Source organism: Lissotriton vulgaris, chromosome 1_2, assembly GCF_964263255.1.
Source record: "Lissotriton vulgaris chromosome 1_2, aLisVul1.2, whole genome shotgun sequence".
NCBI classification, from domain to species: Eukaryota; Metazoa; Chordata; class Amphibia; order Caudata; family Salamandridae; genus Lissotriton; species Lissotriton vulgaris.
The window spans coordinates 71526438-71551831 of NC_141686.1; the positions used below are offsets into that span (position 1 = coordinate 71526438).

The 25394-nt window shown below is 43.9% G+C and overlaps 1 protein-coding gene across 1 annotated transcript in view; it reads right to left on the minus strand.

The window, feature by feature from the left end:
- LOC147733933 (sodium- and chloride-dependent betaine transporter-like) overlaps positions 1-25394 on the minus strand; it is an 865604-nt gene that overhangs the window by 47400 nt on the left and 792810 nt on the right. Inside the window, exon 12 of the mRNA XM_086952828.1 lies at positions 14586-14688. Within this exon, the coding sequence (XP_086808954.1) occupies positions 14586-14688 (103 nt within the window). The remainder of the gene's footprint in view (positions 1-14585; positions 14689-25394) is intronic.

Here is a 25394-nt window from a genome sequence, read left to right on the forward strand (position 1 = left end):
CCTGTGGCACCTGCACCCGTAGAAACTGTGAGACTCCTTGAGTCAGAGTTAGCTGGGGAGGGACTGTCATTAGTGGACCTCCAGCGGGAGTCACATGTCGTAGGCGAGTGGCAGCAAGCACTGTAAACACTGCCCTAAAACACTCTTTCTGGCAGTTAAACACTCTCTGACCACCCTTCAGTGTGATGAGTTGGCTGACATTTTCCCCCCAAAAAGTGGAAGACATCCATGCCGCTTTCTCTAACACAATTGAGGAAAGCTTTCAATTAATTCACCCCAATGTGTCCAGTGCACTGCGTATGTTGCATCCCATAGATATGCCTTCCTTCATGTCTCTTCTTGCAGACACCAAATCAGGCTCTCCACCGGATCCCTGTCCCAGCCAGTGCTTGGGAAGCTCACCGATCATATCCTTATGCAATTTACCCAACAGCTGAATTCATCGCTGGCAGAGGATATTGTTCTCAAAACCTGGGAACTTGCCCATTGCTGAAAAAACATTATCTGGACCTATTTACTTGGTTAAATTACCAATCTATATCTCTCGTACCTCGTCTGGCCAAAGTATTAAAAACACATGTGAATCAACAACTTACATCATATACAGAACTTAATGGCATACTCCACCCTTCACAATCAGGTTTCAGAGCGGGCCATAGTACTGAATCTGCCCTCCTCGGTGTTTCTGTTTTCCTGACGCATTAGCTAGATAATGGTGGGGCTGCTGCACCAACCCTGTTAGATCTCAGTGTAGCATTTGTCACTGTAATCACACCACATTCCTACAAAATATTAGGGGATATGGAAGTACAGGCCACTGCCTTGGCCTATTTGAGATTTTTCCTGCAAGATCGCATCTTTCAGGTTCCCACACACCAACTTAGGTCAAAAAAACCTCACCCTGTTACTTGGGGGGTGGGCAAAGATCTACCGTGAGCCCACTTCTCTTCAGTCTGTAGCTGAGACCATTAGCATAAATAGTTGAAAACTTTGGTCTCCCTCTCTCTTATCATATCCAGATGACACACAAATCATGGTATCCCTGTCCTCAAGGCTAATCATAGTGCAACTTGCCTTAACATATGCAACTCTCTCATAATTAAACAGGGACAAGACAGAGGTTTTGTTGGTGGGCAATCTCTCATTTCTAGAGTCTTAAAATCTCTTCAAGGAAGCCAGGCATTATTCTTTCTAGGACCTAAGGTCTGGAACACTCTGCCACTGAAGCTGAGAGCATGTCACTCGCTATCTACCTTTCGTAAATTGCTTAAAACCCGGCTGTTCCAATTCCTTTAACCCGTTCCGTGTTCGTGACGGAACCCCTCCGTCACGAGCCACAAGCACGCTGTGCTAATGACGGAGTGGTTCCGTCACGGCACGGCCGCCACGCCTGCGTGGCGATTTTAATTAGCGGGCGGGGCCGTGACGGAACCACTCCGTTATGAGCTCAGCGCGCCCGTGGCTCATGACGGAGTGGTTCTGCAGGAGCATAGCGGCGCCAAGCAACCCCCCCACCCCCCAGCGCCGCAGCGGAATTACCGTCACGACCAAGGAGTTAATTCTCCTAAACATCCTTCCTTCTGGAAATCCTTCTGGTCCGACCCATGTTTCGTGAGAAGCCAAGATATTCAATATCTATGTCTCCCCCCTTGCAGCCATCGTGGAGGGACACGGTCTTCGCCTGGTGTCCTACGCTGATGACACGCAGCTGGTCATCTCCCTATCGCGTGTCCCCAGCCTTGCAGTGGACATCTTCAGGAATTGCATGCAAGACCTTGCAACCTGGATGTCCGCAAACTGTTTAAAACTGAACGGTAGCAAGACTGAGGTGCTCGTGGTGGGGGGAGGGCCATCTGCCTGGTCGTCGGCGTGGTTGCCACCCTGCCTAGGTGAGGTCCCCGTTCCCTGCCATGAGGCCAGGAACCTCGGCGTGTAGCTGGATAAGGACCTTGCCTTTGGTCCTCAGATCAGCCGGGTGACAGGGGTGTGTTTCGGTGTCCTGAGAGCCTTAAGGAAAGTCTTAGACCTTCTCCCTATTTCCGCTCGAAGGACACTGGTGCACGCCCTGGTCACATCGCGGCTCGATTACGGGAACCTGCTATATCTGGGGGCCACAAGCAAGGTCATGGGCCGCCTGCAAGTGCTTCAGAATGCCGCAGCGAGGCTTGTACTCAGGCTCCCTAGGAGGTCACCCTCCAAACCAGCTCTGCAAGCCCTCCACTGGCTCCCAGTGGAGAAGAGGGTAGAGTTTAAAGCCCTCTCCACATGCCACCGCATTTTGAGCGGTAAAGCCCCTGCTCAGCTCCTGAGTCTGGTGACCCAATATGAGCCCACACGTAGCCTACGGTCCTCACGGACTGGACTGCTAAAGATCCCCAGAGTCAGGAAAGCACGTATGGGAGGAAGATCTTTCAGACACCTCGCTCCCAGATGCTGGAATGCTCTACCGCTAGAACTGCGACTTGAACCATCTGAAGTCCTGTTCAGGAAAAAGCTTAAAACCCACCTTTATAGCAGGTAGCCTTCTGTGGGAGGGGGGGACAGCCACTTCACTTACTACAGCGCGGGGACACGCCAGTGGCGTAACCAGGCGCTTTACAAATGCCCAAAATAGAAATAGCACTGGGAAACCTTTTTTGGGTAGCCATGTGCATTATAAATCATGAATAATAATAATAATAATAATAATAATAATAATAATAATAATAATAATAATAATAATAATAATAACAATGATAGTAGCAATAATAGTAATAGTAATAACCCCAGGCTGCTCTCCCTGCAGTGGCTACAGCCATTAAAACATATACAAACGGTGATAGATATGTCATGGCAGGCTGAGGGGGCTGCACCATGGCTGGAGACCTGCACCTAAATTGCATTTTTCTTACATTGGGGGGTTTGTTTCAGTACAGCTGCATCAGTTCTAGCAGTATGGAAGTCAGGTAGCCTGGTGAAACTTTCCTGCAGAGCCAGGGGAATCACAGAGAATGATGCTGTTTCTGGATCCTGGATCCAGTGGAGGCCTGATATCTCACCTCTATAAGGCCTGAAGGGGGAAAGAAAGATGGACATGGCAGTGGTCTGGGATAGGTTGACAGGTGACTTACCTATGCCACTTACGGAGAGTGAATAGATGCAGCTCTGTGCTCAGGTCAGGGAAGTAAGTAGCAAAAGGTGGTTCAAGCGTACTAATTTTTATTATTTACATAAGGTCTACCTTTTTTTCTACAAACTTTTATTGATTTTTGTAATAGAAGTAGTTGAAACATCTTACATCACTAAACATTTGGTGTTACAGCGTACGATACGTGTACACATATATACAATACTTACAATTTAAAACTTTAGTATGTGTCTCATTAGGATACCTCAATTTGTGTTGATGAAAGATACATATAAACAGAACCACAGTGTTGAAAAAATATTCTCATGAAATGGTCCAGTGTCACTTTATCTCCCTAAATTCCCACCCTTGGGACCCCACCCACAACTATACTGTCCCAAATAACAATAAACTGTGAACATAGCCGCCTATGAACATTCTGTACTGCCAGGGCAAAAACCCTGGTGAATCAAACTTAATGATGGTGCAACAAATTCTCTGGGGGAACAGGGAAAGGGATAAAGGGGGGGGGAGGGGAATGATCAGTGAGGAGGGGGTAATTGGGCGGATGGCGAGGACTTAGTCGGAGTCATGAACTAACTCAGGATGGGAAGAGGGAAGAAGAGGTGAAAAATAATGGGGGGGAGAAGGGTGTAAGGGAGGAAACTGAAAATGTAGGAGTGGGAAAGCCACCCCTTGCCTGCATCAGCACCAATCCAGGTGCCAGACTCAGTTAAGCTTCTCCCGATATGGTGCAAGTGGTTTCACTACCTCATTGGCTGTTAGTGCTTATAAGTGCTCTATTAATTGTGCCCATTCAAGGGAGATAGGCCTTTTCCGCAGATCGAGGTATTCTTCATGTAGAAGCTCTCCCCCTTCTTTTACTGTTCATCTTATAACCTCATCCCTCCACTTGCCCTCCGTGGTGATATATCATTGAGTTATTAACAGTTTGGCAAGCATTAAAGACTGGCCCGCAAAGCGATGTAACAACTTCGCCTTCTTGGGGAATTGAAAAAGTCATAGTAAGCATACCTTCATTTTATTCCAAGGAGAGCACTCCGTTAGTCAGGATAATCCCTGAGTGACCTCCGTCCAGAACTTCTCCAATGCTGTACATTTCCATAACATGTGTGTAAAATCAGCGTGCTGGAGGGAGCATTTGGGGCAGAGAGCGGATGTCGTGGGATACATCATTTGAATTGCGAAAGGTGTAAGATAGGCCCTGCGGAATATTAATAACTGTATTGTCTTCAGGCGCAATTTCCAGGGCACCCGGCGGGGATCTTCAATTTGCAGAGGTCCATTACCTGTCCGATAAGTCTCTCATTAGAACCCCTTCCCACTTCTGTCGGAGCGATGCAAGTGAAATGTGTAAGTGCTCTTGTAGCCCACAGTATAGCCAGTGAACCAAGTGGCGCCCCTGTCCCATCATGTGTAAGGACTGAAGTAATTGAAACGTAGGGGGTTCTTTCCCATCAGGGGTGGCTCTAGGCTCATGGCGGCGCTGGGCAGGGAGCGTAAGCAGGGGGCCCCGGAAGAGGGGGTCCGGGCGGGGCGGAGCGCGGAGGCCAGTGAAGAGGGGGGTGTTTGGAAGTGGAACAGAGCCGAAGGCTGCCAAATCCCTGCCAAGGGCCACCACACAAATATGTATCCATCCTCAGAGGATTATTATATTAAGGATATATATTGGTGTGGTGGCCCCTGGGGTTTAGTGGCCCTGTGCAGGTGCACAGCTTGCACATGCCTAAGGCCTCCTCTGCTCCGATCTCTTTGACAGTACTGTCTGACATAGAGTGAGACCGATGTATGCGTGAGGAATAAGGTGTCCAGCACTGCATTTCTTTGTATAAACTCCTCATGGGGCATAAATGTCCCATCCAAGAATAAAGTCGCCCACAGTGGTCGTTCCCGCCTGTATACTATCCCGCACCCGAACAGTGGAAAAGATGCCTTGTTGGGTGGGAGAGCCGCAGAGGGGGATAGTGGGAGCATATGAATTTTGTACTTTCGGATATTTTAGAGCTAGCTTCCAGTACTGTAATACTAAGGATAAAAGTTAAGGGGGGTCACGTGCCCTGTTGGCTCCTGGACACAACAATGTATGTATCTACCCACTCCAGAAACTTGCAAGGGTATAACCTATTTCAAATAAGTTGTGGCCCGCCAACCAGTACGCTAACCATTGTTGCTGCCCAACGATACAATAGTCTTTATAGTCAGGCGCTCCCATTGCGCCGGTAGTGGGTGGAAGTCGCATCTCCGACAGTGCCAGTCTGTGTCTACCCTTTCCCCCAGTAGTGCTGTAAGCATGGTGTCCAGCACCCGAAAAATCCAGGCAGGCACTGCGACAGTGATATTCACAAAGTGGTACAGGAGTCTGGGTAACATTACCATCTTAGAGAAGGCTAGGCGGCCCGCTATTGTCAACAGCAAGGAGTTCCAAAACGTCACTTGAGAACAGAGTGAATTTATAGTCCTCACTAAATTGCCATCTATGGTGTCAGTCTATAAATCTGTATCCCAATGTATTTAAATGTAATAGGTTCTACCCTGAATTGTAAATGACCAAATTGCAAGTGAGTTCCCTCGTATACATCAGAAAAGGAGTATGCCACAGATTTCATGGCATTGAAGTGGCGTCCAAATATGTTGCCATAGCTCAAAAATGTCAAAGCTATGGGGTGCATATACATACCAATACATCAGCTCTACCTAACATTGCAACAGCTGCACAGAAATAGCAACAACAAAGGTTGGGATCTTCCAGGTACGTGCTGCATTCGAGTCCCCGTGAGCATCTGCAGCAGACAGAAGCGGGCCGCGTGGAATGAGGGCCCGGCTCAGTACACCAGAGAGCCTTCTGAATGCCTTCATGGTCAACGCGTCAATGAAGGAGCCTTGCACTGATAAGAACTTCCGGTATGAAAGGAGTGCATGTCTCAGATGTGGGTCAGATCCATCGTCATTCATACATATGATGTGGGAGAGCAATAGGGTGCAGAGGTATTGAGAGGGGGGTACTACGATATCTGGGGGGGTTGCACACACACCGCTAAGTCAAGCATTGCCTGCTAGGAGTGCTTCTGACCCCTAAAGAGGGGAAAAAATGAGACACTGGTTCACCCTTCTGGGATTGATATTGGCTGAGCAGCTTTTGGCCAAACACTGTATGCAACACAGACCACCCGCCATCCATAACTGGCTGGAGGACGCATGAAAATGGCTGGTGGCAGAAGAATAGCGTTTGGGATTAGTGTGCACAATAAGCACACAAACCTGGACCTATGGGGAGCCATGCTGGATAGTCTGGAGGCTGTGAAGCCGCTGGGAGATGACCCATCACTTTTCACCCCAGATCTGAATCCCAGGGTTCACAGAGTGGTGTCATAGTCGAGATGGCTCCTGGCAAAGGATGGGATGGTGCATGCAATTGAGTGACTTGGAGAGGACGTGGACGCCCAGGCGGGGGAAGAATTGTCACTGTGCAGCCCACCTAGCTCCAGGTGGCGGGGACACTCTCATGATGGGCTTGTGTGTATGTGAAAATTTTCGATGTTGTTGCTGGGTCACCCACTTCCATCGCTCCTCCCCCTCCCCTTCGACGTTGCCTGGGGGCCTGAGGATAAAGGACTGTCACTGATTGTCCACCATTGCTGCTTAGTATTATAGATTTTGTATGTTTAGTTTTAGTAAACGTTATACATAGTTATTGTCATGGGAGATACTGGTGAAGGTTTGTTGATACTGAGCTGAACACTGAGTGGCTGGTAGTATTGCACTGAACAGCAGAAGCTAGAGAAGAGACAGTGTCAGATTCCTGGGGTCAATGACGTGCAGAATCCTCTCCCACAAGCAGTGTAACTCGTTTGCTAACATTGTTTGAATCAATATTGGTTGATCCATTGACCCATACTGTTGTATGTGTACTACTCAAAATCTCAATAAAGGCATCTTTAAAAAAAAAAAGATGTAGAAACCTTTGCTAAATTTCCTATTGGTAATACTTTCCATGCAGTTCAAACTTGAGCATTAACCATTGGAGTCTCTACTGCTGAACAACAAAACATACTACTCAATGGCTGACATGATGACACAGCATTAAAAATGGCAGCTGTTTGTTTGCTATTTGGGAGAATTCTTTTTTTAGCCTAGAGCTGGAAGACAAGATGGATAAGCGCTTTAAGGAGCAGAAGCATTCCTCCTTGGCCAGAAATAACAAATGCCTTCTTTTTCCACCTCAAGCTATGGAAGAGGTTTCCTTTCCATCAGTGTTCCAGAAGGCAGCTGTATAAGCCACAGTACTGAAATGATAAAGGGAAGATGCACAGTAATCACTACATCCAGAACCAAAGCAGCCCTCCTTGTCACAGCAGCAACAGTCCTGACTATGTTGGAAATAGTCACAACTTTACTGTAAGAGGTCGCCAAAATGTCATTCAAGTCTGGGAAACCTCTACCTCAGATACTGTGTATTACAAGTGATCAGCAAAAGAAACAAGATCAAGTTTATATTACCTTCAATTATTTCAGGGATCAAACTGACACTTTGGCTTTGGTGTCCTATCAAGGATTAGCTTTCCTTCAAGCAGTATTTTCAGTACTTCAAAAATTAGCAATGGTATCAGTTGCTACATCAGAAGTGGGATCAGGCATATAGTTCACCCACCTTATTGTCCCTGTAGGAAATTGGGTTATTGGTTAAGGGAGGTGAAAGCCCAAGTCAGGCAACAACCATAATACTTGTCAGGGTGAGCCACAAATAGTCAATACATTAATCTGTGCTTAAACTCTCTGGCAGATAGGCACAAAGCACTCAGGCTTAACTTAGCAACAATGTGAAAAGTATTTATGAAGCACACGAACAGAAATAAAGTGAAAACATAACCCAATAAAAATTCCAAACCAATATAGGAAAAATAGAACAGATTTTAGTAACTAAAATATTAGACATAAATCCAATCTGTAGAACTGGAGATATTACATTTCAAAGTTTCAGGCTAAAATAGCACCTAAAAGCACAGAAAGCCACTTTCGATCATCAGGTCACACTAGACCAGGGGAAAGTTACAATTTCAGCTCAATCACGATGGAGCGCAGTTCAGAAACATGTACCAGGTTAGTCCTGCTAAAAAGCTTACTATATCAAAGTCCGGTGAGAAGAGTTCTATTTGAGGTGGAGAAGTTCATGAGGAGAAGAGAAAGCATCGAAAATGGTCATCGCTGTAGGGCGAAGAGCACGTCAGGAAGCACGGGCTGTTGTCGCTGTAGCATGAGACAATCGGCAAAACCAGCAATCTGCTCCCTTCACTGGCTCCCAGTGCAGGAACACATCAGATTCAAAGCCATGTGCATAGCACAGAAATCTATGCAAGGGATAAGGCCTCCTATCAACTCAGCCATGATCCGTCCTTACAAAGCGAATAGGAAACTTCGGTCTGACGAACTGCATTTGCCGAGGTCCCTAGGATCAAGAAGGCCAGAAGCGGTGGACAGCTCTTCTCCTATAATGCCACAAAACTCTGGAATTCCCTGCCACTACTTCTTCGCATTGTTTCCAATCATCTGGCTTTCCGTAACCAACTGAAGACTTTTCTGTTTCCTTAGCTCTTCCGCCTCCTCCGTGTCAGTTCTTAGTGCTAGGACGATCCCGGGTAGCCATGCGCTTTATAAATGCCTTTCATTTCATTTCTTGAGGAGCTGGTTGCGTGGCAAGGACGGTTGTTGCTGGAACTTCACATTTGGTCAGTCACCATGGACTATTGTTGCTGTACCTAATTGCTGCCTGTCACTAGTGGTCACTGTAGCACTCAGAGCCGGATTTCAGAAGAGCTTCATATTGGCAGTCATCCCAGGCGTGAAGTGTGCTGTTCTTGGGCATGAAGAGCCCAGACTTCAGGATTGCACATTTTTTTCTTTGAATGAGCACAGACGAATGATAGCTAAGGGTCCAGGATCTGGGGTTCACCTAATGGGAATCAAAAACTCACTCTCACAGGGCTCAAACAGGTCTAGTTGCAGGTCCAGGCAGTCCCCGCTGTCAGGACAGTTGCAGGGAGGCCTCTGGAGCTTGTATGTTCCTGTAGCTCAAAGAGGAGGTCAGTCAACTGGTTGTTAAATTTCGGGTTAGCCTGGGATGAAGGTAAGCAAGTCCAGACTTCCTTCATACAAAGCAAGACAGTCCTCAAGCAGCAGGGCAGTACATATGTGATGTCCACTGGTAAAGGCAAGGCGAGATTGTCCATACTAGGCATCGGGCGTTTGCCTGGACGACTGGAAGTGTGAGAGGCTGCTTTTGTTACTGGGGCTAGTTATGTAGCTGTCCAGCAGTTTTAAAAGCACTGCAGAGTTTCTTGCATATCCAACAGTTTTCAGGCAGCAGTACAAGTGCCAATATAACTCTGGTGAATAACGTCCCTGCTGGAGAGAGGTCAGAGTTTTATCTAGTGTCAGTTTTGACTTATCTAAGTTAGAGCAGAGGGTTAGTTTGCCTGCTGCAAAGAGCGTGTACTATGCAGATCACAACACAGTATTTTATGTGCATAGCTCAGTGGTTTACCACTTTTGTTACTATGCAGGTAATAAATTACAGTCGTAATCCAGGTTAGATTTAGTTATTTTTTCCCCCATTCTTTTATTATCCTAATTTTGCTAAAAAGGGTTGGTTTGGATGGAAAGAAATTCTTATTAGTAAAGTCAACTCTAAGCACTGTGTTACATTCTAAATCCTGAGTTTGTTCTTCCCCAGACCAAGCACTCTTAAAAAATGCCTACCAGTCTGGCAGAGATGTGAATCCAATTACTTTTAGTCCCCTTTATATTATGTAACATTTTCTATACACTGATGTACACATATGTGATTCATTATCTCTGTATGTGTGTGTGTGATGTAAAATGCTACACCCTACACTGGTATGTATACATGTGAGAGTAGGGCTATAGAGAGTGAGAGGAACTGTTGGAGTGTGATAGTGAGGGAACCCCAGTAAAGATTGTTGTAGCCTGGTGCACTGTAAGGTCAGCATGTACTATGCTTTGAAAATGCACACAATTGGGTGATGAAAAATGTGTTGCAGAATGCACCATTTTTCCAAAATTATCTTCGGGGAAAACCCTGCCAACCCCCTTGTAGTGGTTAGGCTTGCTTGCTGCTCTTGCTATGCACTGTATGGGGGCTGGTCTGACAAAATGTAGGTTGCCAGCCCGTCCCTGGGTACAGGTGTGTTCTGATGAGTGGACCTGGATGTCCACTATTTTTACCTGGAGCAACCCTTCGTTAGCGCAAACTCTCACATCTGACTCTGGAAAGTTATTTCCCTTTCCTGGTCATTGTTCCAAACTGTCTGGGGTGACATTAGGCTGTTAGGTTCCTTTGCATGTGCTTAAGGAATGCCCTTTCAAGTGCAAGTTGGGCAGGACACAGCTCTGCCCCCAGCTATAATGGCAGGATGGCTCAACCTGCCCACACCCTACCCCCCTTTGTCTCCCTTTCTGGGAGGAATAGACAAACTCCAACATTCACAGTCATGTGACCCATGACACTGTCAATAGGCACACACCCTCTAATAGTGTCATTTTCAGAATTGTGCCTTACAATCTCACTTTACTATTAAAGAAGAGTTTAAAATACAGTTCATTTGAGTGTAAGCAGTACATATCAATCTGCTCCCAACCCACTTATTAAATGTAAAAAGTGAACCCAGGGTTAATCAATGGGAGAGATAAGCCTCCCAGCTGTGAAAAACCACACTAGCAGCGTTGTATTGCCAGGATATGTAACTGTAACTACACATGTCCTATTTTTAAATTCAATGCACTCTGCCCTACAGGCCTTTAGACCCTACCTTAGGGGTGACTTACATGTAATAAAAAGGGAAGTTTAGACCTAGTGAAAGGTTCATTTGCCAGGTTGAAATGGCAGTTTAAAACTGCACTACAGGTAGAAGTTGCAGGTCTGTGACAAGTTTTAAAAGGCAACTTCAGTGGGTGGCACAGTAAGTGTCATATACGTGCATTACCATTTACTAGGGGATTACAAGTAAATAAAAAGGGCTACTTATGTTTATGTCAATTTTACTATGTAGAGAGCATAAGCACTTTAGCACGGGTTAGCAGTGATAGAGTGCACAGAGGTCTAATGCCAACAAAAACAAATTCAGCAAAACAGAAGGTGTGAAAGCAAAAGGATTGTGGGATTACAATGCCAAGGATGTTGAGTCTAACAATCTCCAAGCTATCGAGTGGGTAACCAGGATGCTAGTAAACTGGAACAATCTCATCTGCTGAATGAAGTTTATACTCTTCATATTGGAGTCTCTGTGGTGAATTATCCCCTTCACACCAACAGGTGAGTAGCAACAACTAAGATGTGTGTCTCCAGATACTGATTGTAAATGCCAGAAATAACTCAGGTTTTGTGTCCAGAACAGATACTTTTGCTTCAAAATGTTATCATTTTGCATGATGTCAGACATTCAAGTATTTATGAAGATTGTGGAGCCACCTGAGTCATGCCCCTTCAGCAGAGCACATTCCTATGGGTTTGAAAGAGGTACACTAATGTGTTCAACAATATGGTTTATTCCCAATCTTCAGAAGTACCAGTTGTCACCTTCACAAGATCAGATACTCATTGACACATGCGTCAAAACAGATCTGAACAGTACGCTTTTTCCAGAGATAAGAACACTGCATCTTAGTGTACTGGTGTCTTTTCTACTGGCGATGTCATGTGCTCCAGTTCACCTGTAGTTGAAATTTCAAGGTCACATGGCAGCATTTGTATTCACAATTCCATGAGCAAGGCTTTATCTACACCCAATATGGGTTCATCTGCATTTTTACTGGATGCCACTGTTACACGACTTCCAGACAGTGGGCCTGATTCACAAAGATGAACTTAGACCACAAGTCTAATCTTAGACCTGAAGTCTAAGTTTAGACCTAAAGTCTAACTTTACTAGTAGTAAAGTTAGACTTTTGGTCTAAGTGTGGACCAAAAGTCTAACTTAGACTAAAAATCTAACTTTACTAAAACTAAAGTAAGACTTTGGTCTACGTTTAGACTAAAAGGCTAACTTTGGTAGTAGTAAAGTTGGACTTTAGGTCTAAACTTATACTTTTTGTCTAAGTTTAGCTTTGTGAATCAGGCCCAGTGATTTCGGTGACTCACAAATTGAGAGACTCCTTGCAGTGGTAGTTGAATCCTCTGTCCTTTTACACAATAATTTTCCTTCTGAAGGATCGCCCAGTGGTAACAACAACAGGTGCTAGCTCCTTCGGCAGGGAAGCAATTCAAAACTTTGTATAGTCACGCACAATGGAGCTTTAGAGAGAGTAGCCATACTTTCAATTGGAGGGCGCTGTCAAGCTGTCAAAAGGACTCAACAGCATTTTCCATCCTACACCGTACACCAACATGTTTTAATATAATTGGACCAGACACTAACAGTTGTATAAATAAACCACCAAGGGGAATGTACTCCCAATCATTAGTTCTGGTGGTAAGTCATCTGTGTGCCTAAGCATAACTGCATCTCCTGTGCCTCTCCGCAATTCACATCTGGAAGATGGACCATACTCAAACAGATCAGTTGAGCAGGATTTCTTCTTGCCGCTCAAGATCTTTCTCTTCACCTTTGCTCCACTCTCCGATTTCTGCTCCTGGTTTCCGGTGACTGGTACCTTGGATGTGGATGCATTGGCAGCAATATGATCAGAGAAGCTGCTTTATGCCTTCGCCTTGTTTCCTCTAATTCATAAGTTACTCACCTGGATCATGGAAGTATAGATTAAGGTCATTGTGGTAGCCCCATTTTGGCCAGGAAGGAGTTGTTTGACCCTCTTCAAAATATCTGCTAACTCACCCTCCTATGAGACAACTGTTAGTACCTCCTCCAATACATCATCCCATGCGCCCTATCGAAAGAAGATACGCTCTATGGTCTGGAGACTGAAAGGATGCAGTTACAAAGAATAGGGTTGCCACAGCATCTAGCGACACTTACTCTGGAGTGTTGCAAACTAACTGCTCCTAATGCTTATGGTCCATGGGTCTACAGGTACCATTTTGAAAGCACTAGTTTGCTGCTGCATCATGGAACTGAAAATAGCTACACAAACCTGCCACATCAGCATCATACTCTCACAAAATAGGAAAAAAAGAGGTTTTTACAATGTTCTTGATCTGAAGAAAGCATTAGAACATTAGGACTCTGTGCACTTTAGCACTGCTGAATTGTGGTAAAGTGCTTGCACTCTTTCTTCCAAACATAAAAAATTGTCCAACACCTGAATGGTATATTTAATGTACTTATGACTCCCAAGTAAAGGGTACTGCATGTGTCCAGGGGCTATAAATGATAGGTTACTAGTGGACTGCAGCACTCATTCTGCCAACCACTAAAGTAGTACTGTAAATATGACTCAAGCCAGTCACTGCAGCCATCGTGCAGTTTTAAACCTTCCTTTTTAAAGTCTATTAGTCATCCCAAAGGCATGCTCTACAGACTCACAGGACAAGGTGCATTGTACTTAAAAAGTAGGGAATGTGTACTTAAGTTCTGCATGTTCTGGCAGTGAAAAACTCCTAATGTCGTTTTTGCCCTTGAGAGCCGTATAATTCAATTGCACCAATTGCTAGTAACATCTTGAGTCCACTTGGGATCAAATACATTATTTGTATTGAGAGCCCATGATATGCACCTTCAGACTAAATTGCATCTTGCTTACAGTTCTTACTTAAAGGCTAGCTTTATCACACTTACTACATACGCCTCTATCTACCAACTCATCCTAATATACTGAGGAACTGGATCTGCTCAAGATGCCGCCAGTGTGTCAGTAAATATCTCTACCTCCCAGAGGTCTAAGGGATTCCCTCTGATCACCCTCTGTAATCTTTGTGGGACTTATTACAAATTGTGGGGATACCTGGAGTATGGTACTAGAACACAGTAGCTTAATTGTCATCTGACACAACTATTGTGTCCTAAATATCATTTACAAAAGCATCACACATTGGTATTAAAAAAATCTACATTCAATGTAGCAATAATTTGTAAATGATATTTAATCCTAGATATTTATGCCAGACAAGCTTTTTGTTATCTCTTCTGATGTGCATATCCTGGAGGAATAGTGATTAATAAGTTGCACCTGGAATAAAGCAAGTCATTTCCCTTCTAGGTCAAGCAATGGGCCCTTTTCCACTACATCTACCTCTTCAGCACCTACTACAACACATGGTAAATTGAAGTGGGGTTTGGTGCAGATCAAGAGCCAAGTGTAAGAGCTGGGGCAGTAGGAGATCTCAGCAAGTTATGGCAGTGTGAGGGGAAAGAGTTTCCTGCCTCACCCCTTCAGAGGGATACCACTCTGATCAACTTGTAACAAAGTATGGTCTAAGGAATAGTCCATCCGATTCAGTTGGACCCGAGTTCATATCTGCAAGACTCTAGCACTTATACATATTACTCACCATATACCCAGGCGATGCAGACAGATTCAAAAATGGCAACAAACAGCAAGCAAGTGCCACTGGCTGCATAATAATCGAACAGCTGGAAGATGTACATCCCACCCTACAGAGGAAGAAAGGCACATAGAGTGGTTAAAGCAGCAGCTTGAAATAAGCAAATGCAAAGCGAACAGTTCTTAGACATTAACCTTTTGTCAATGCTCTTTTTGATCCTAGATGCAAGCCACAAATGTTCTGGAATCTGTGGTGTCCATCTTTGAAGAGTTTGTGTAACATAACAAATTGCACTCGAAAAATGACTACTCGGAGCCTCATGCACTCTTGGCTGCAATATTTGAATGTATTTTGTACTTTTCTGCAAATATAATACATTTTAAATGTAATGTTATTTGTACCTTTTATGGCAAATGTTGCCGAAATAAAGATCACGATGATGATGAAATATAATTCTAAGATGGACACAGTGAATGTGTGCACATCTGCAGTGGTGAAATCTGAATGGGATTTGTTAAAAGAAAGAAAACCTTTGTCAAGATGTGTGCTGCACATTGATGCACCTGAGCACACTCAAAACTATGATTTAAAAATATTTTCAGATGGCTACAGGCTGATAGCTCAATGGGCAGACATATTTTTTTTAAAAAGGCGACTTTGAAGCACAAAAGGATGCAAAGGGGGAAAAAGGATTCACATGAAGGAGGGGAATCATCACTACAGGCAGATAATATAAACAATAAACCCTCACTACAAATAAGGTCTGGCATAAGCTGTGGAAAGATGCATTAACCAATTAAAACACTGTGAAACTAAAATACTTCTGGGCAGGACAAACTAAATAATAGGGAGGCAAGCCACTGAATCAGAGTAGAACAAAACAACTATCCATTTATAAGCAGGGGGCAGACCCGAAGCCGACTTTAGGTATATGTAATGCTTCTCAAATAGTAAATCTGCCTATAAAAAGCTAAATCCGCCTGTAGTCGAGGTCTAAATATGGACACCTGATTTTGTACATAATCGAGAATGTGAAATATTTTGAAAACAGCCTTCAATTTAACAGGTCAGGTTAAACCTAGGGATGGGTGGAACATGCGGAGTTTCAAAAAAAAAATTCCGCAAGATTCTGCAGAATTCCGTGTAGGGGTGGAAATAGGCACATCACGTTGCTAATGCGGTTACTAAGCACCGGGAGCCTGTTCCGCATGGCAAAATCAGCATCAACGGCACCATGCAGCTTCTCGTGTTGATTTTGCTGCAGCTTGGGTAGAATTCCTACTTGAGTGTCAGCTTTCAGGCCGTAAAAGGCCGCAACCTAATGTGACCACTTGCTTTGGATAAATCTAGCTGGGTTCCCTCCTAGCAACCGAAATTTGCACTAGGGGATGCAAAATCTTGCTTGTAAACTTACTGTTAGAGCACCACGCACGCAAAAAACTCCACCACGCAACGGTTGGCAGAATTTGACTTGAACTGCATGTTACAAGCATAAAGCGGAGTGGCCAAAAATCTGCAAACTCCACAGGCCGGGGCAGAATATATTGTCCACCCCTAGTTGCACCGAGACAACCCAGCAGAATTACTTTGACTTCAGCAGTACTCACTACATATTAAGTTCTGTAACAATTGTCAATGCCTTCCTCACTTAGGCATCTGCTCTGAAGCTTACAGGACAGTCCAGATACTCCAACCCCTAATGAAACCTGCAATAGATCATGAAGAACTCACCAACTACCAGCCCAGCACTCATCTACTATTCATCGGTAGAATAATTTCAAAGGCAGTGTATGTTCAACTCCAAGTTCATATCAGTCCTATCCATCTCCTATACAACTAATAGTCTGGCTTCAGATCACACTGGCACATGGAGCCTGCTATCTTACACATCAAACATGATGTCTGCAGACCACAGATGAAGATGATCCCTTCCTCCTGATATTGTTGGCTCTCTCAGCTGACTTTGACACAGTCAACCATTCAACCCTCTCATACGCACCCTGGAGTTTCAAATGGTATTCACAGGCAATGTCATTCACTGGTTCTTCTCTTATCTTTCCAACCAACACCAGTCTGTTCCTATGAGCACCTCCAAGTCCGAAAAAATGCCTACTACCTGCCGAGTTCCACGGGGGTCCATACTGTCTCGTGTCATCTTCAATCTATACATTGATTCACTTGGTGACCTACTTACATACAACAGAAGCAGGGTTCACAAATATGCGATTGATACACAACTCAGTTAGAAAGTATCCTAAGCTTCGGAAATTCATTGCCTCAGACACTGACTGCATTATCATCCACACCTGGATGTCCAACAACTACCTGAAAGCTCAGCCCAACCAAGACAGAAATCCTGTTATTTGCCAAAAATAACAAACATGGCATAGGACAAACCTGGCTCAATGACATGAACCTTCACAGCTTCAAACCCAAATGTTCACTGAATGCCAAGGGAATTAGATTCACCCTCAATAGCAAATGAAGCCTTAATGAACACATTGTCAACACAAAACAAAGACAGACATGTGCCATCCCTCTCTTCTGAAGAAAATGAAACTGTTTCTTCCAGAAGGGGACTTCAGAACTGCTGATCAAGCCCTCATACTCTCATTTGGATGGTGGTTACACCCTGCTCCATGGTCTCCCATACTCCACACTGACACTCCTCCCTTAAGGGCATCCTTCACAGCGGAGTGCATATCATCCAGAGCCTGAAGAAATATGATCACATCATCTCCATCCTGATGGAACCACATTGACTCCACTTGCTAGCCCGTATCTGTTCCAAAACCAACAACATCATTTACAAAGCTATCATGCCCAACAGCTCAGCTTATCTTCCAGGAAGCCCACCATCTCTGGTGGTTCTTGGTGACACACCCACAGTGAAGACTACAAAGGTAAAAAAGTAAAGAAAATAAGGCAGGATGTCTATTCCATCTATACACCCAGGAACTGGAACATTATCTCCATTTCCATCAGAATTGTCGTAACGCTGCTTTGATTTAGACAGGAGTTGAAGACTCACCACTTCACAATGCATTAACTGTCCACAATCCAGCAACCTCTCCTACTACTAATGGACTTTATGCTTATTCAATACCCTGTACAGCACTTTGCTGCCTTTTGACTAGATGTGCTTAATGGAAATACCATATAAATACATAAATACATTGACACAAACAATCATTTACTTTGGTATGAAAATTAGGATGCATTTTAATATTACAAGTTGATATAAATATTATTTTCATGAATTGTTCTATTATTAATAGTATTATCTATCCATATTTATTTGTAAAACTATCACTAATGCCATATGATATCATCAGTATGAAATCAAAGAGAATATTCATCACTACCTAGAAACTGGTCTTCATGTATCCACCATTTGGTGAGGTAGAAAGAGAGGAAAGTAGTGCATTTCTATTTTTAATAACTGTGTTGTATGCATAATGCAGAAAAGGCACTACTACATAAAGATATTTATGCTATTCTGTTGTCTATGCAGAGAAAATGGGTGTCTACAATAAACTGCGTGTTAGACCGGTCATCCTTGGTGTGGTCTTCCCCCAAACAATTAGTCTTTGCTCTGTCTGTTTTCTGAATATAGTTTTTGTATGCATTATGATTCTGTGCATTTTGCCTCTGCTAACTAGTGCTTAATTGCCAATGCTCTCTCCTTAAAACATTGTACAATTGGCTTACACTTGATTGGCATATTTAATTTAATTATAGGTCACTAGTATATGGTACTATATGTATCCAGGTCCTGCAAATTAAAAGCTACTACTGGGCTTGCAGCACTCAATGTGCCACTCACTTAAGTAACATTTTTAAACATGCCTCACGCTTCCCATTGCAACATTCAGTGCAGTTTTAAAATTGCCAATTCGACCTGATCAAGTGAACCTTTTACCAGGCCTAATCCTTCTTTTTAAAACATATAAGTCACCACTAAGGCAAACCCTAATGAGCCCATAGTGTAGAGTGCATGGTATTTTAAAGACATGTTATGGTAGTGAAACATTCCCACATTTGTTTTTCACTACTGCACTGCCTGTCTCCCCATAGGCTAATATTGGGTTATCTTGTTACATGTAATATGTGCTGACTTTGATTGGGAGCAGATAGTAATGTTAAGTTGGGACTCAAATTAATTGTAATTTAAAATACTGGTTAAAGGTAAATTTTCAGTCACAATTCTAACAAGCATTTACAATGCAATGGTTTTGCCTGTACATTAGGAGAGAAAAGGGGTGTCGGAGGCTACGCAAATGAACGCACACGGTAATGAACAAGGGAGCGACAGATCTAGTGAGGGAGTGAATGAAGAATCGGCTTTGAGCTATGGTTGAATGACTCATTGAATAAAAGGAGAAAAGTGGAAGTCAGTGGCCGAATGCCTGGGTGAGTGGTTCAGTGTTTGAATTACTGAGTGAATGGATGAAACAGTGACTCCCTCGCCTGGGTGAGTGATTGAATGGGAGTGTATTTTTATCTCCACAAGTGAATCACAGGTGCATTTTTGACTGCGAATTTGAACATGCGTTTGCAACATTCACAGGCGTAGTTAAACACATCGAAATGCAATGCAGTTTGGAAAACAAATCGTCTGGACACCTGTAAAAACTGTGAGTTTTGACACAACTAAACCTACTAATTTCCTCGTTCAAAGAGAAATATAATTCTTCAGATATACATCTACACTATACGATTTGTTTGTCTCCGCAATGCCACAATTGTGCATGCTAAAGCTCTGCAAAATGCAAACTTGCTGTGAAAAAAATATGCCTACATTTTCCGGTATGGAATGAGGTTACAAATGTGCCTCGGATGTTGCTTTTGGCGTGGTTGACTTGGAGTAGTTTGAAAAATATAGAAACGTAAAAGCGAAGGAAAATCGTTAAGCTCTTCAACTTTCACGCAGGAAAAACAGTGAATTTTGCACAAAATAAATCAGAGGTTAAAAAACGTGTTTGCGCTCGCAGCACACTTTGTTCTCTACCCGTGCATGTGTCTGCCGGGTGTGTAAACACTATCAATGTGCATACGTAGGTGCCCATTGTTCAGCACCATGGATATGGCACGCGGACTCGCACTTGATGGCTTGAGTGCATTGTGTGCAGTTTCCACTTTTGTTCCCGCTATGTTGGCCTCATGTGTCTCCCCCAGGGTACATTTTGCAATGCGATGCCCAGCTCTGTATGTAATGGGTTAACGAGGTAAAACAAGGCCACCCGCCAGAATGCTAGCAGTCAAAGCTGGGGTGGCTCTCATATTGTGGGGAGGTAGGAGTACATTATCCACGACGCTGCGACTACTAAGGTCGAGAAAAGAAGCCGGAAACGCAAAAGGGGCAGTGAGCTGTTGAGAGGCAGTGCTTCATTTGTGCCGGTGGTCGCAGGTGGTGACCTCTCACTTTTAACAATCTGAACTTATTTTTGGTCATTAGAATTTGACAAGGAGCGAGAAAGGCAGCAAATTGGTAATATTAGAGAAAAATAGGAAAACAAAGACTGGGACAAATCAAGAGAAAAGGGGGCCTGCAACTGCAAGATTGGGATGACGAGACAAGAAATGTCGGATTTGTGGAAGAAAGAGACACGAGGTGGAGTCGAAACTTGGTAATCGGTAACCCCTATATTATTGGCAAAACTGCGGCCGGTCAACAAGGAAAACTGTGGGTCCATGCACGGAAGTGCAACGGTGCCGGCTGATTAATAACAATACAACAACCATAGTTCAGTTTACTCCGGTGCCGCTGCACGTGCTACACTAGTGATAGCCACACCCCTGAACACAGAGAGAAGCCAAGGAAGCACTAAGGAAAATATGGTAACCAGATAGATAGGACGTGTGAGGAGATGCGTCAACACATGAAATAGTAGTGAGAAAAATAAGAACCTGAAAAAGAGACGCAAAAGAGGTGCGTTTACAGATCGGGCGCTAGCAGTCCTGTGGTCGACTGCCGGGACCTGCCCGACTCCTCTGTCCCATCTCACATCTATAGCAGACTTTCCAAGCCGGGCGGGGCGCTCCCTGGCCCCGCACCTCTCACAGGCCTTTTTGTGCAGGGACAGTAATAGTTCCGAGAAGTTTGTTTGGAAACGGAAAAAGTCCGTCTGCCCCTTTTCCTCCTCAGTTTCCTCCCCCGAGCCAGCGTCATCAGCGGAAACCAGTCAGGTCCCGGGCCGGCAGCCAATCACAGCGCGGCCCGGGAATGACGTCACGGGGGTGTCCCGGGCCGGCAGCCAATCACAGCGCGGCCCGGGGAATGACGTCACGGGGGTGTCCCGGGCGGCTGCCAATCACAGCGCGGCCCGGGACACACTGCAACAAGGGGGCGGGGCATAAAAAAAGAGTCAGAAACGCCCACGATTCGCGTTCTGACCGTGAAAAAGTAATTGACAACAATGTCTTCCAATGGCTAGCCTCCATTTATGAAGCTAGCCAATGGAAGAAGGGGAGTCTTCAAGTCCCCCATACTGTAAACAAAAGCTTTCGCCCTGGGCGGAGCACCTGCTTCGCAGGTGCTAGGGTCAGGTCGAAACCTAAAAATGGTACTTTTAAAATTACATTTTTGTGTCCTAACCATTTGATGTTTGCAGCCCTGGATCACTTGACTGTAAATAGCTTGGAAGTTGGTCTTTGTGTATTCCTTTCAGACAGCGAGACAAAGGGCAACTGGGTGTTGGCAGGAGGGGTCATCGTGTTAAGATGGATGGAGCAGAGATGTTCCTTGCTCCATTTACATTTCAAAGGGATTTCTCCAGTAGACACACAAAGGAATCTGACACCAGTCTTTTGTTACCTTGGCAGGGACAAGACCCAGATGTGACGGTAACCAGGATGTCACCGTCACTTCAAAGGCTGACACCAGGTCTAGGCACGGGACCTCTTGAACCACCTCTTCACCACACTCATGGACATGTGGACATTACAGAAAATCAAATCTGTGTTCCTGTAAAGTGCTTCAATTTTCTTGGGCTGCGTTTGAGCTATAGAATTCTGCAAACAATACTAAAATAAAGTGCATATCACAATTGTAACAATAGAGAGGTCAGGTCCACTGGTGTGACAATCTGTTTAAAATAAATGTTCAAATTCTTGAGGTGTCTGGTTCATATTGGCTAACAGCTGCTGCATATTACCGTACTACTGTATCCTTCAATTTCATGTTGACTAGGCACTTGCCAGACAGCGTTTTTTATAGGATGTCTATGATACAGTGTATCAAGTAGCGACTCATTGATTTAAGCATAAATTCATAAATTCCCACTGGTAGCGGATAAAATAACGAAACGTGAAAGGCATACATTAGTAGTAGTAACGCAAACAAGATTTGATGTTTATTCAGCATGATGTTGTTTTGTAAATCTTTACAAGACGTTATTTAAAAATGGAAATAAAAATACACCCCCCTCCATAGCTAAAATGCAAATACCTTTCTCAGGATACCTTGGCTTTTAAAAATGGGAATTATACAAATACACATAGGTTAAGTAACAACTTTGTAAACTAAAATCTTTTTACCTTGCCCAGCAAAATTCTTCGTCTGAACGGGCAGCAGGATAGCCCTATTGGCTCCAAGCCAGGCTTGCCCCCCCCCCCCCACTGCTCTGTCTAAACATGTGAAAACCAGCTCGCATATAAAGCTGAAATCCAAGGCATCAAGCCAACCTAAGCTTTATGGAATCTTGGAATTAAAGAGAATGACATAGGATAATGTGGTGCATTTGGTGGGGTCACTTTGTTTTAAAAGTGGGTACAGTATGTTTTAGGGTTAACTTACCACTGCATTGTCTTGGGCTTATAATATGCACTGAAGTGAACTCAACCAAATAGTGGTTTGTTCAACAGTGCTGGACCCCATTTCCATAGATAAGAACAGACAGCCTCTTCTGATGGATCAGTCCTTGCTGGACAGAACCTGATAACCAGGGTGGACATCCCGCCCCAAGCTCATTTATTGACTTCTGTGATTAGAAGGGCACTTTGCCTGCAGATTTGCTCTCCTTGTCTGCTGTAATAGACACAATCTCCTGGAAGTCTCTGCAGTTAGATTTTTACTTCACTCCAAATACCGTAAACAGAGTAACCTCAAGAGGACCACAGTTGAAGATGATTTGGAACCCATGTTTCTGATGAACCTTGGCCTTATCCATTATCTCTATACAATTGTAAATTCTAGCAAGTCAGATTACTTTTTGCTAAGGCCCCACATAAAAGTTCCATGTAGACCCTTAGGTAACTTTTGTCTTCCATTTTCCCACCATTTTCACTTTTTCCTATTGAGTTTCACTGAAAGCTTTAGAACAAACTGGTGCTCACATTGACTTTCCCATGTGCTTTATGCCTCAGAGTGATTGGCGGTCATTCATTACTAAATTGTTCAGTTTTCTGCTTGATTTTTTTTAAGTCACTCCGCTTGAGTTGCTGTATCCATGTAGCTCGTCTTTCTGCCCAAAACAATCAAGAAGAGAGTGTTGACCACTCTTACCTTTAGATCTCCCAGCGAAATGTTTTACAGCCATCATGGCGTTTTCAGCATGTTTCATTGTATTATTACCTAAAGTTTTTGAATTAAGTTTCATTGCTGTTTCATTGTTATTTCTCCATTTACAAGTCTTCTAATGGTTGTGATGTACATGTTATTGCTTGTTTAAAATGTATTTTGGGTCCTATCGACATCTGTGAACATCATTAAAGAGCCATAATTTGTGTGTATATTGATAGCATACATAATCTTATGTGGTCTGCATTCGAGAAGTTGAGGCACACAAACTGTGTTTGTTTTGTGTCCACATTTCCCAAATCTCTGCTTATGTTTCTTTAACACACCATAAACTGGAGTCTGGGGGTGCATGTGGTTCATGGGTGGGTCCTCCATTAGGGCGGAGGAGCGTCGCCTCACTGCTTTCTCACAGTGCAGGAAGCAGAAACATAAAATGGGCTAGATCTCCAAAGATCAGGAATAATTATTTCACATAACCAAAACAGCCCTGAAGGCAATTCAGTATGCACCAGCATGCTGAAAGAACGTCATGGTGAAATTCTTAATTGTACAATAGGGGCAGTGGTATCCAATACAGAGAACCAAACAAATAATACACAATTAAATATCGTTGCTCCTTTGTCGGCCCCAGTAGTGCCTACTGTTAACTGTAACCATTCTGATAAAGCACTAATTCCTAAACTGACGTTTTTATCTTGGAATATTGCTGGGGTTGGGAAAAATTTGAAGGACCCTGATTGGGCGGATTATATTGATTCTGGTTAAATCTGCCTCTTGCAGGAAACATGGGCCATGGACACCCCACACAGGATGGGCTTTAAAACTTTTGACAAAGTGGCAACGCAATCAGAGAGGGGAAGACCAGCTGGGGGTCTAATTATTTGGATTAAAATTACACTAACTGTAAAGGCCGAAAGTATAGACATAGGAACTCCTGATATCCTAGTCTTAAAGATCACTACTGCAATGGGGCATCAATATTACATTATTAATATTTACAATAGACCTATAGGTCGTTCCAGAGTTTCACCCACGCTGGAAATTTTGGATTCCTTCCTAAAAACAGTAGTTGGTGATGTCCCAGTAATTTTAGGGGGTGACCTGAATTGTAATTTCGAGCCGATACACGGCATTACTGAAGCCCTCGAGGATGAAGACTATGCCTATAATATCCCCCAGCTCGAGACTGCCAAACACGTCAAGTGCACTACCCTAGCAGTCCAACTTCTAAGGATAACAGTTGACCACGGTTTGCGAGCCTGCAATGGTCGCCTTCCTTCTGACCTATCCAAACAGCCAACCTTTGTAAAGTCTGAAAGTAGGCTTGATTTTATTCTTGTATCATTGAGCATTTGGCACTTTATGATGGACTTTAGAGTATCTAACAGGGTTGAGAGTGACCATTTTCCCCTGGAACTCCATATTGAAGCACATATGTTCAGTGACTCTATGCCCAATGAAGCTGCAGATGCCCCATGTGAAGATTTACACATTAATAACAACAGACGTGCTCTAAAATGGCCGCACCTGCTATCAGATGGCAAAACCCTTGCAGCTGTTTATTCTCTCTTTGATTCGATCTTTGGCCCCATAGCTGGCTATCCTCTCCTAACTGAGAACTATGCGCATTTTGTTGAATTGCACAAAACCTTCTTTGACAAGCTCAAGATTCACATGTCTAAAATGCCAAAGAAGCATCAGCAAAATATAAGGATGGGTTGCCATGGGAAGCTTTGGTTTGATCGTTCGTGCAAGATGGCCAAAAGGAAACTTCTGACTGCAATCAAAGAGGGTTCTAAATTGGATGTCAAACTTGCAAGGGAAGAATACAAGCACGTCGTAAAGGATTCCAAAAAAGCCTGGGAAGAGCTTCTGTGGGCAGACATGTTGGCTGCTGCCAAAACAAATGACAATGTTGGCTTTTGGAGATTGGTTGCCAATGGGGGGCATGCAGGAAGAGCAGTTAAGGACACTTTCTTGGATGAATTAACATGGGTAAACCACTTCACATCCCTGTACAAACAATATGACAGTGCTGCTGTTGAGGACTCATGGTCACCCCCACCTCCTGAATGCCTTGATTTTACATTGGAAGAAACAATGAAGGCAATTAACGAACTAAAAAGCAGTAAAGCCCCTGGACCGGATAAAATACCTGGTGACCTTTACAAACATGCAATCGAAGTTTGGGCTCCTTATATTAATTGTTTATTTAATGTTTTATCTATTGATTGTTCGTTTCCTGAAAGCTGGCGTGCAGCAGAAGTGGTACTAATTTTCAAAAAGGGTAGCAA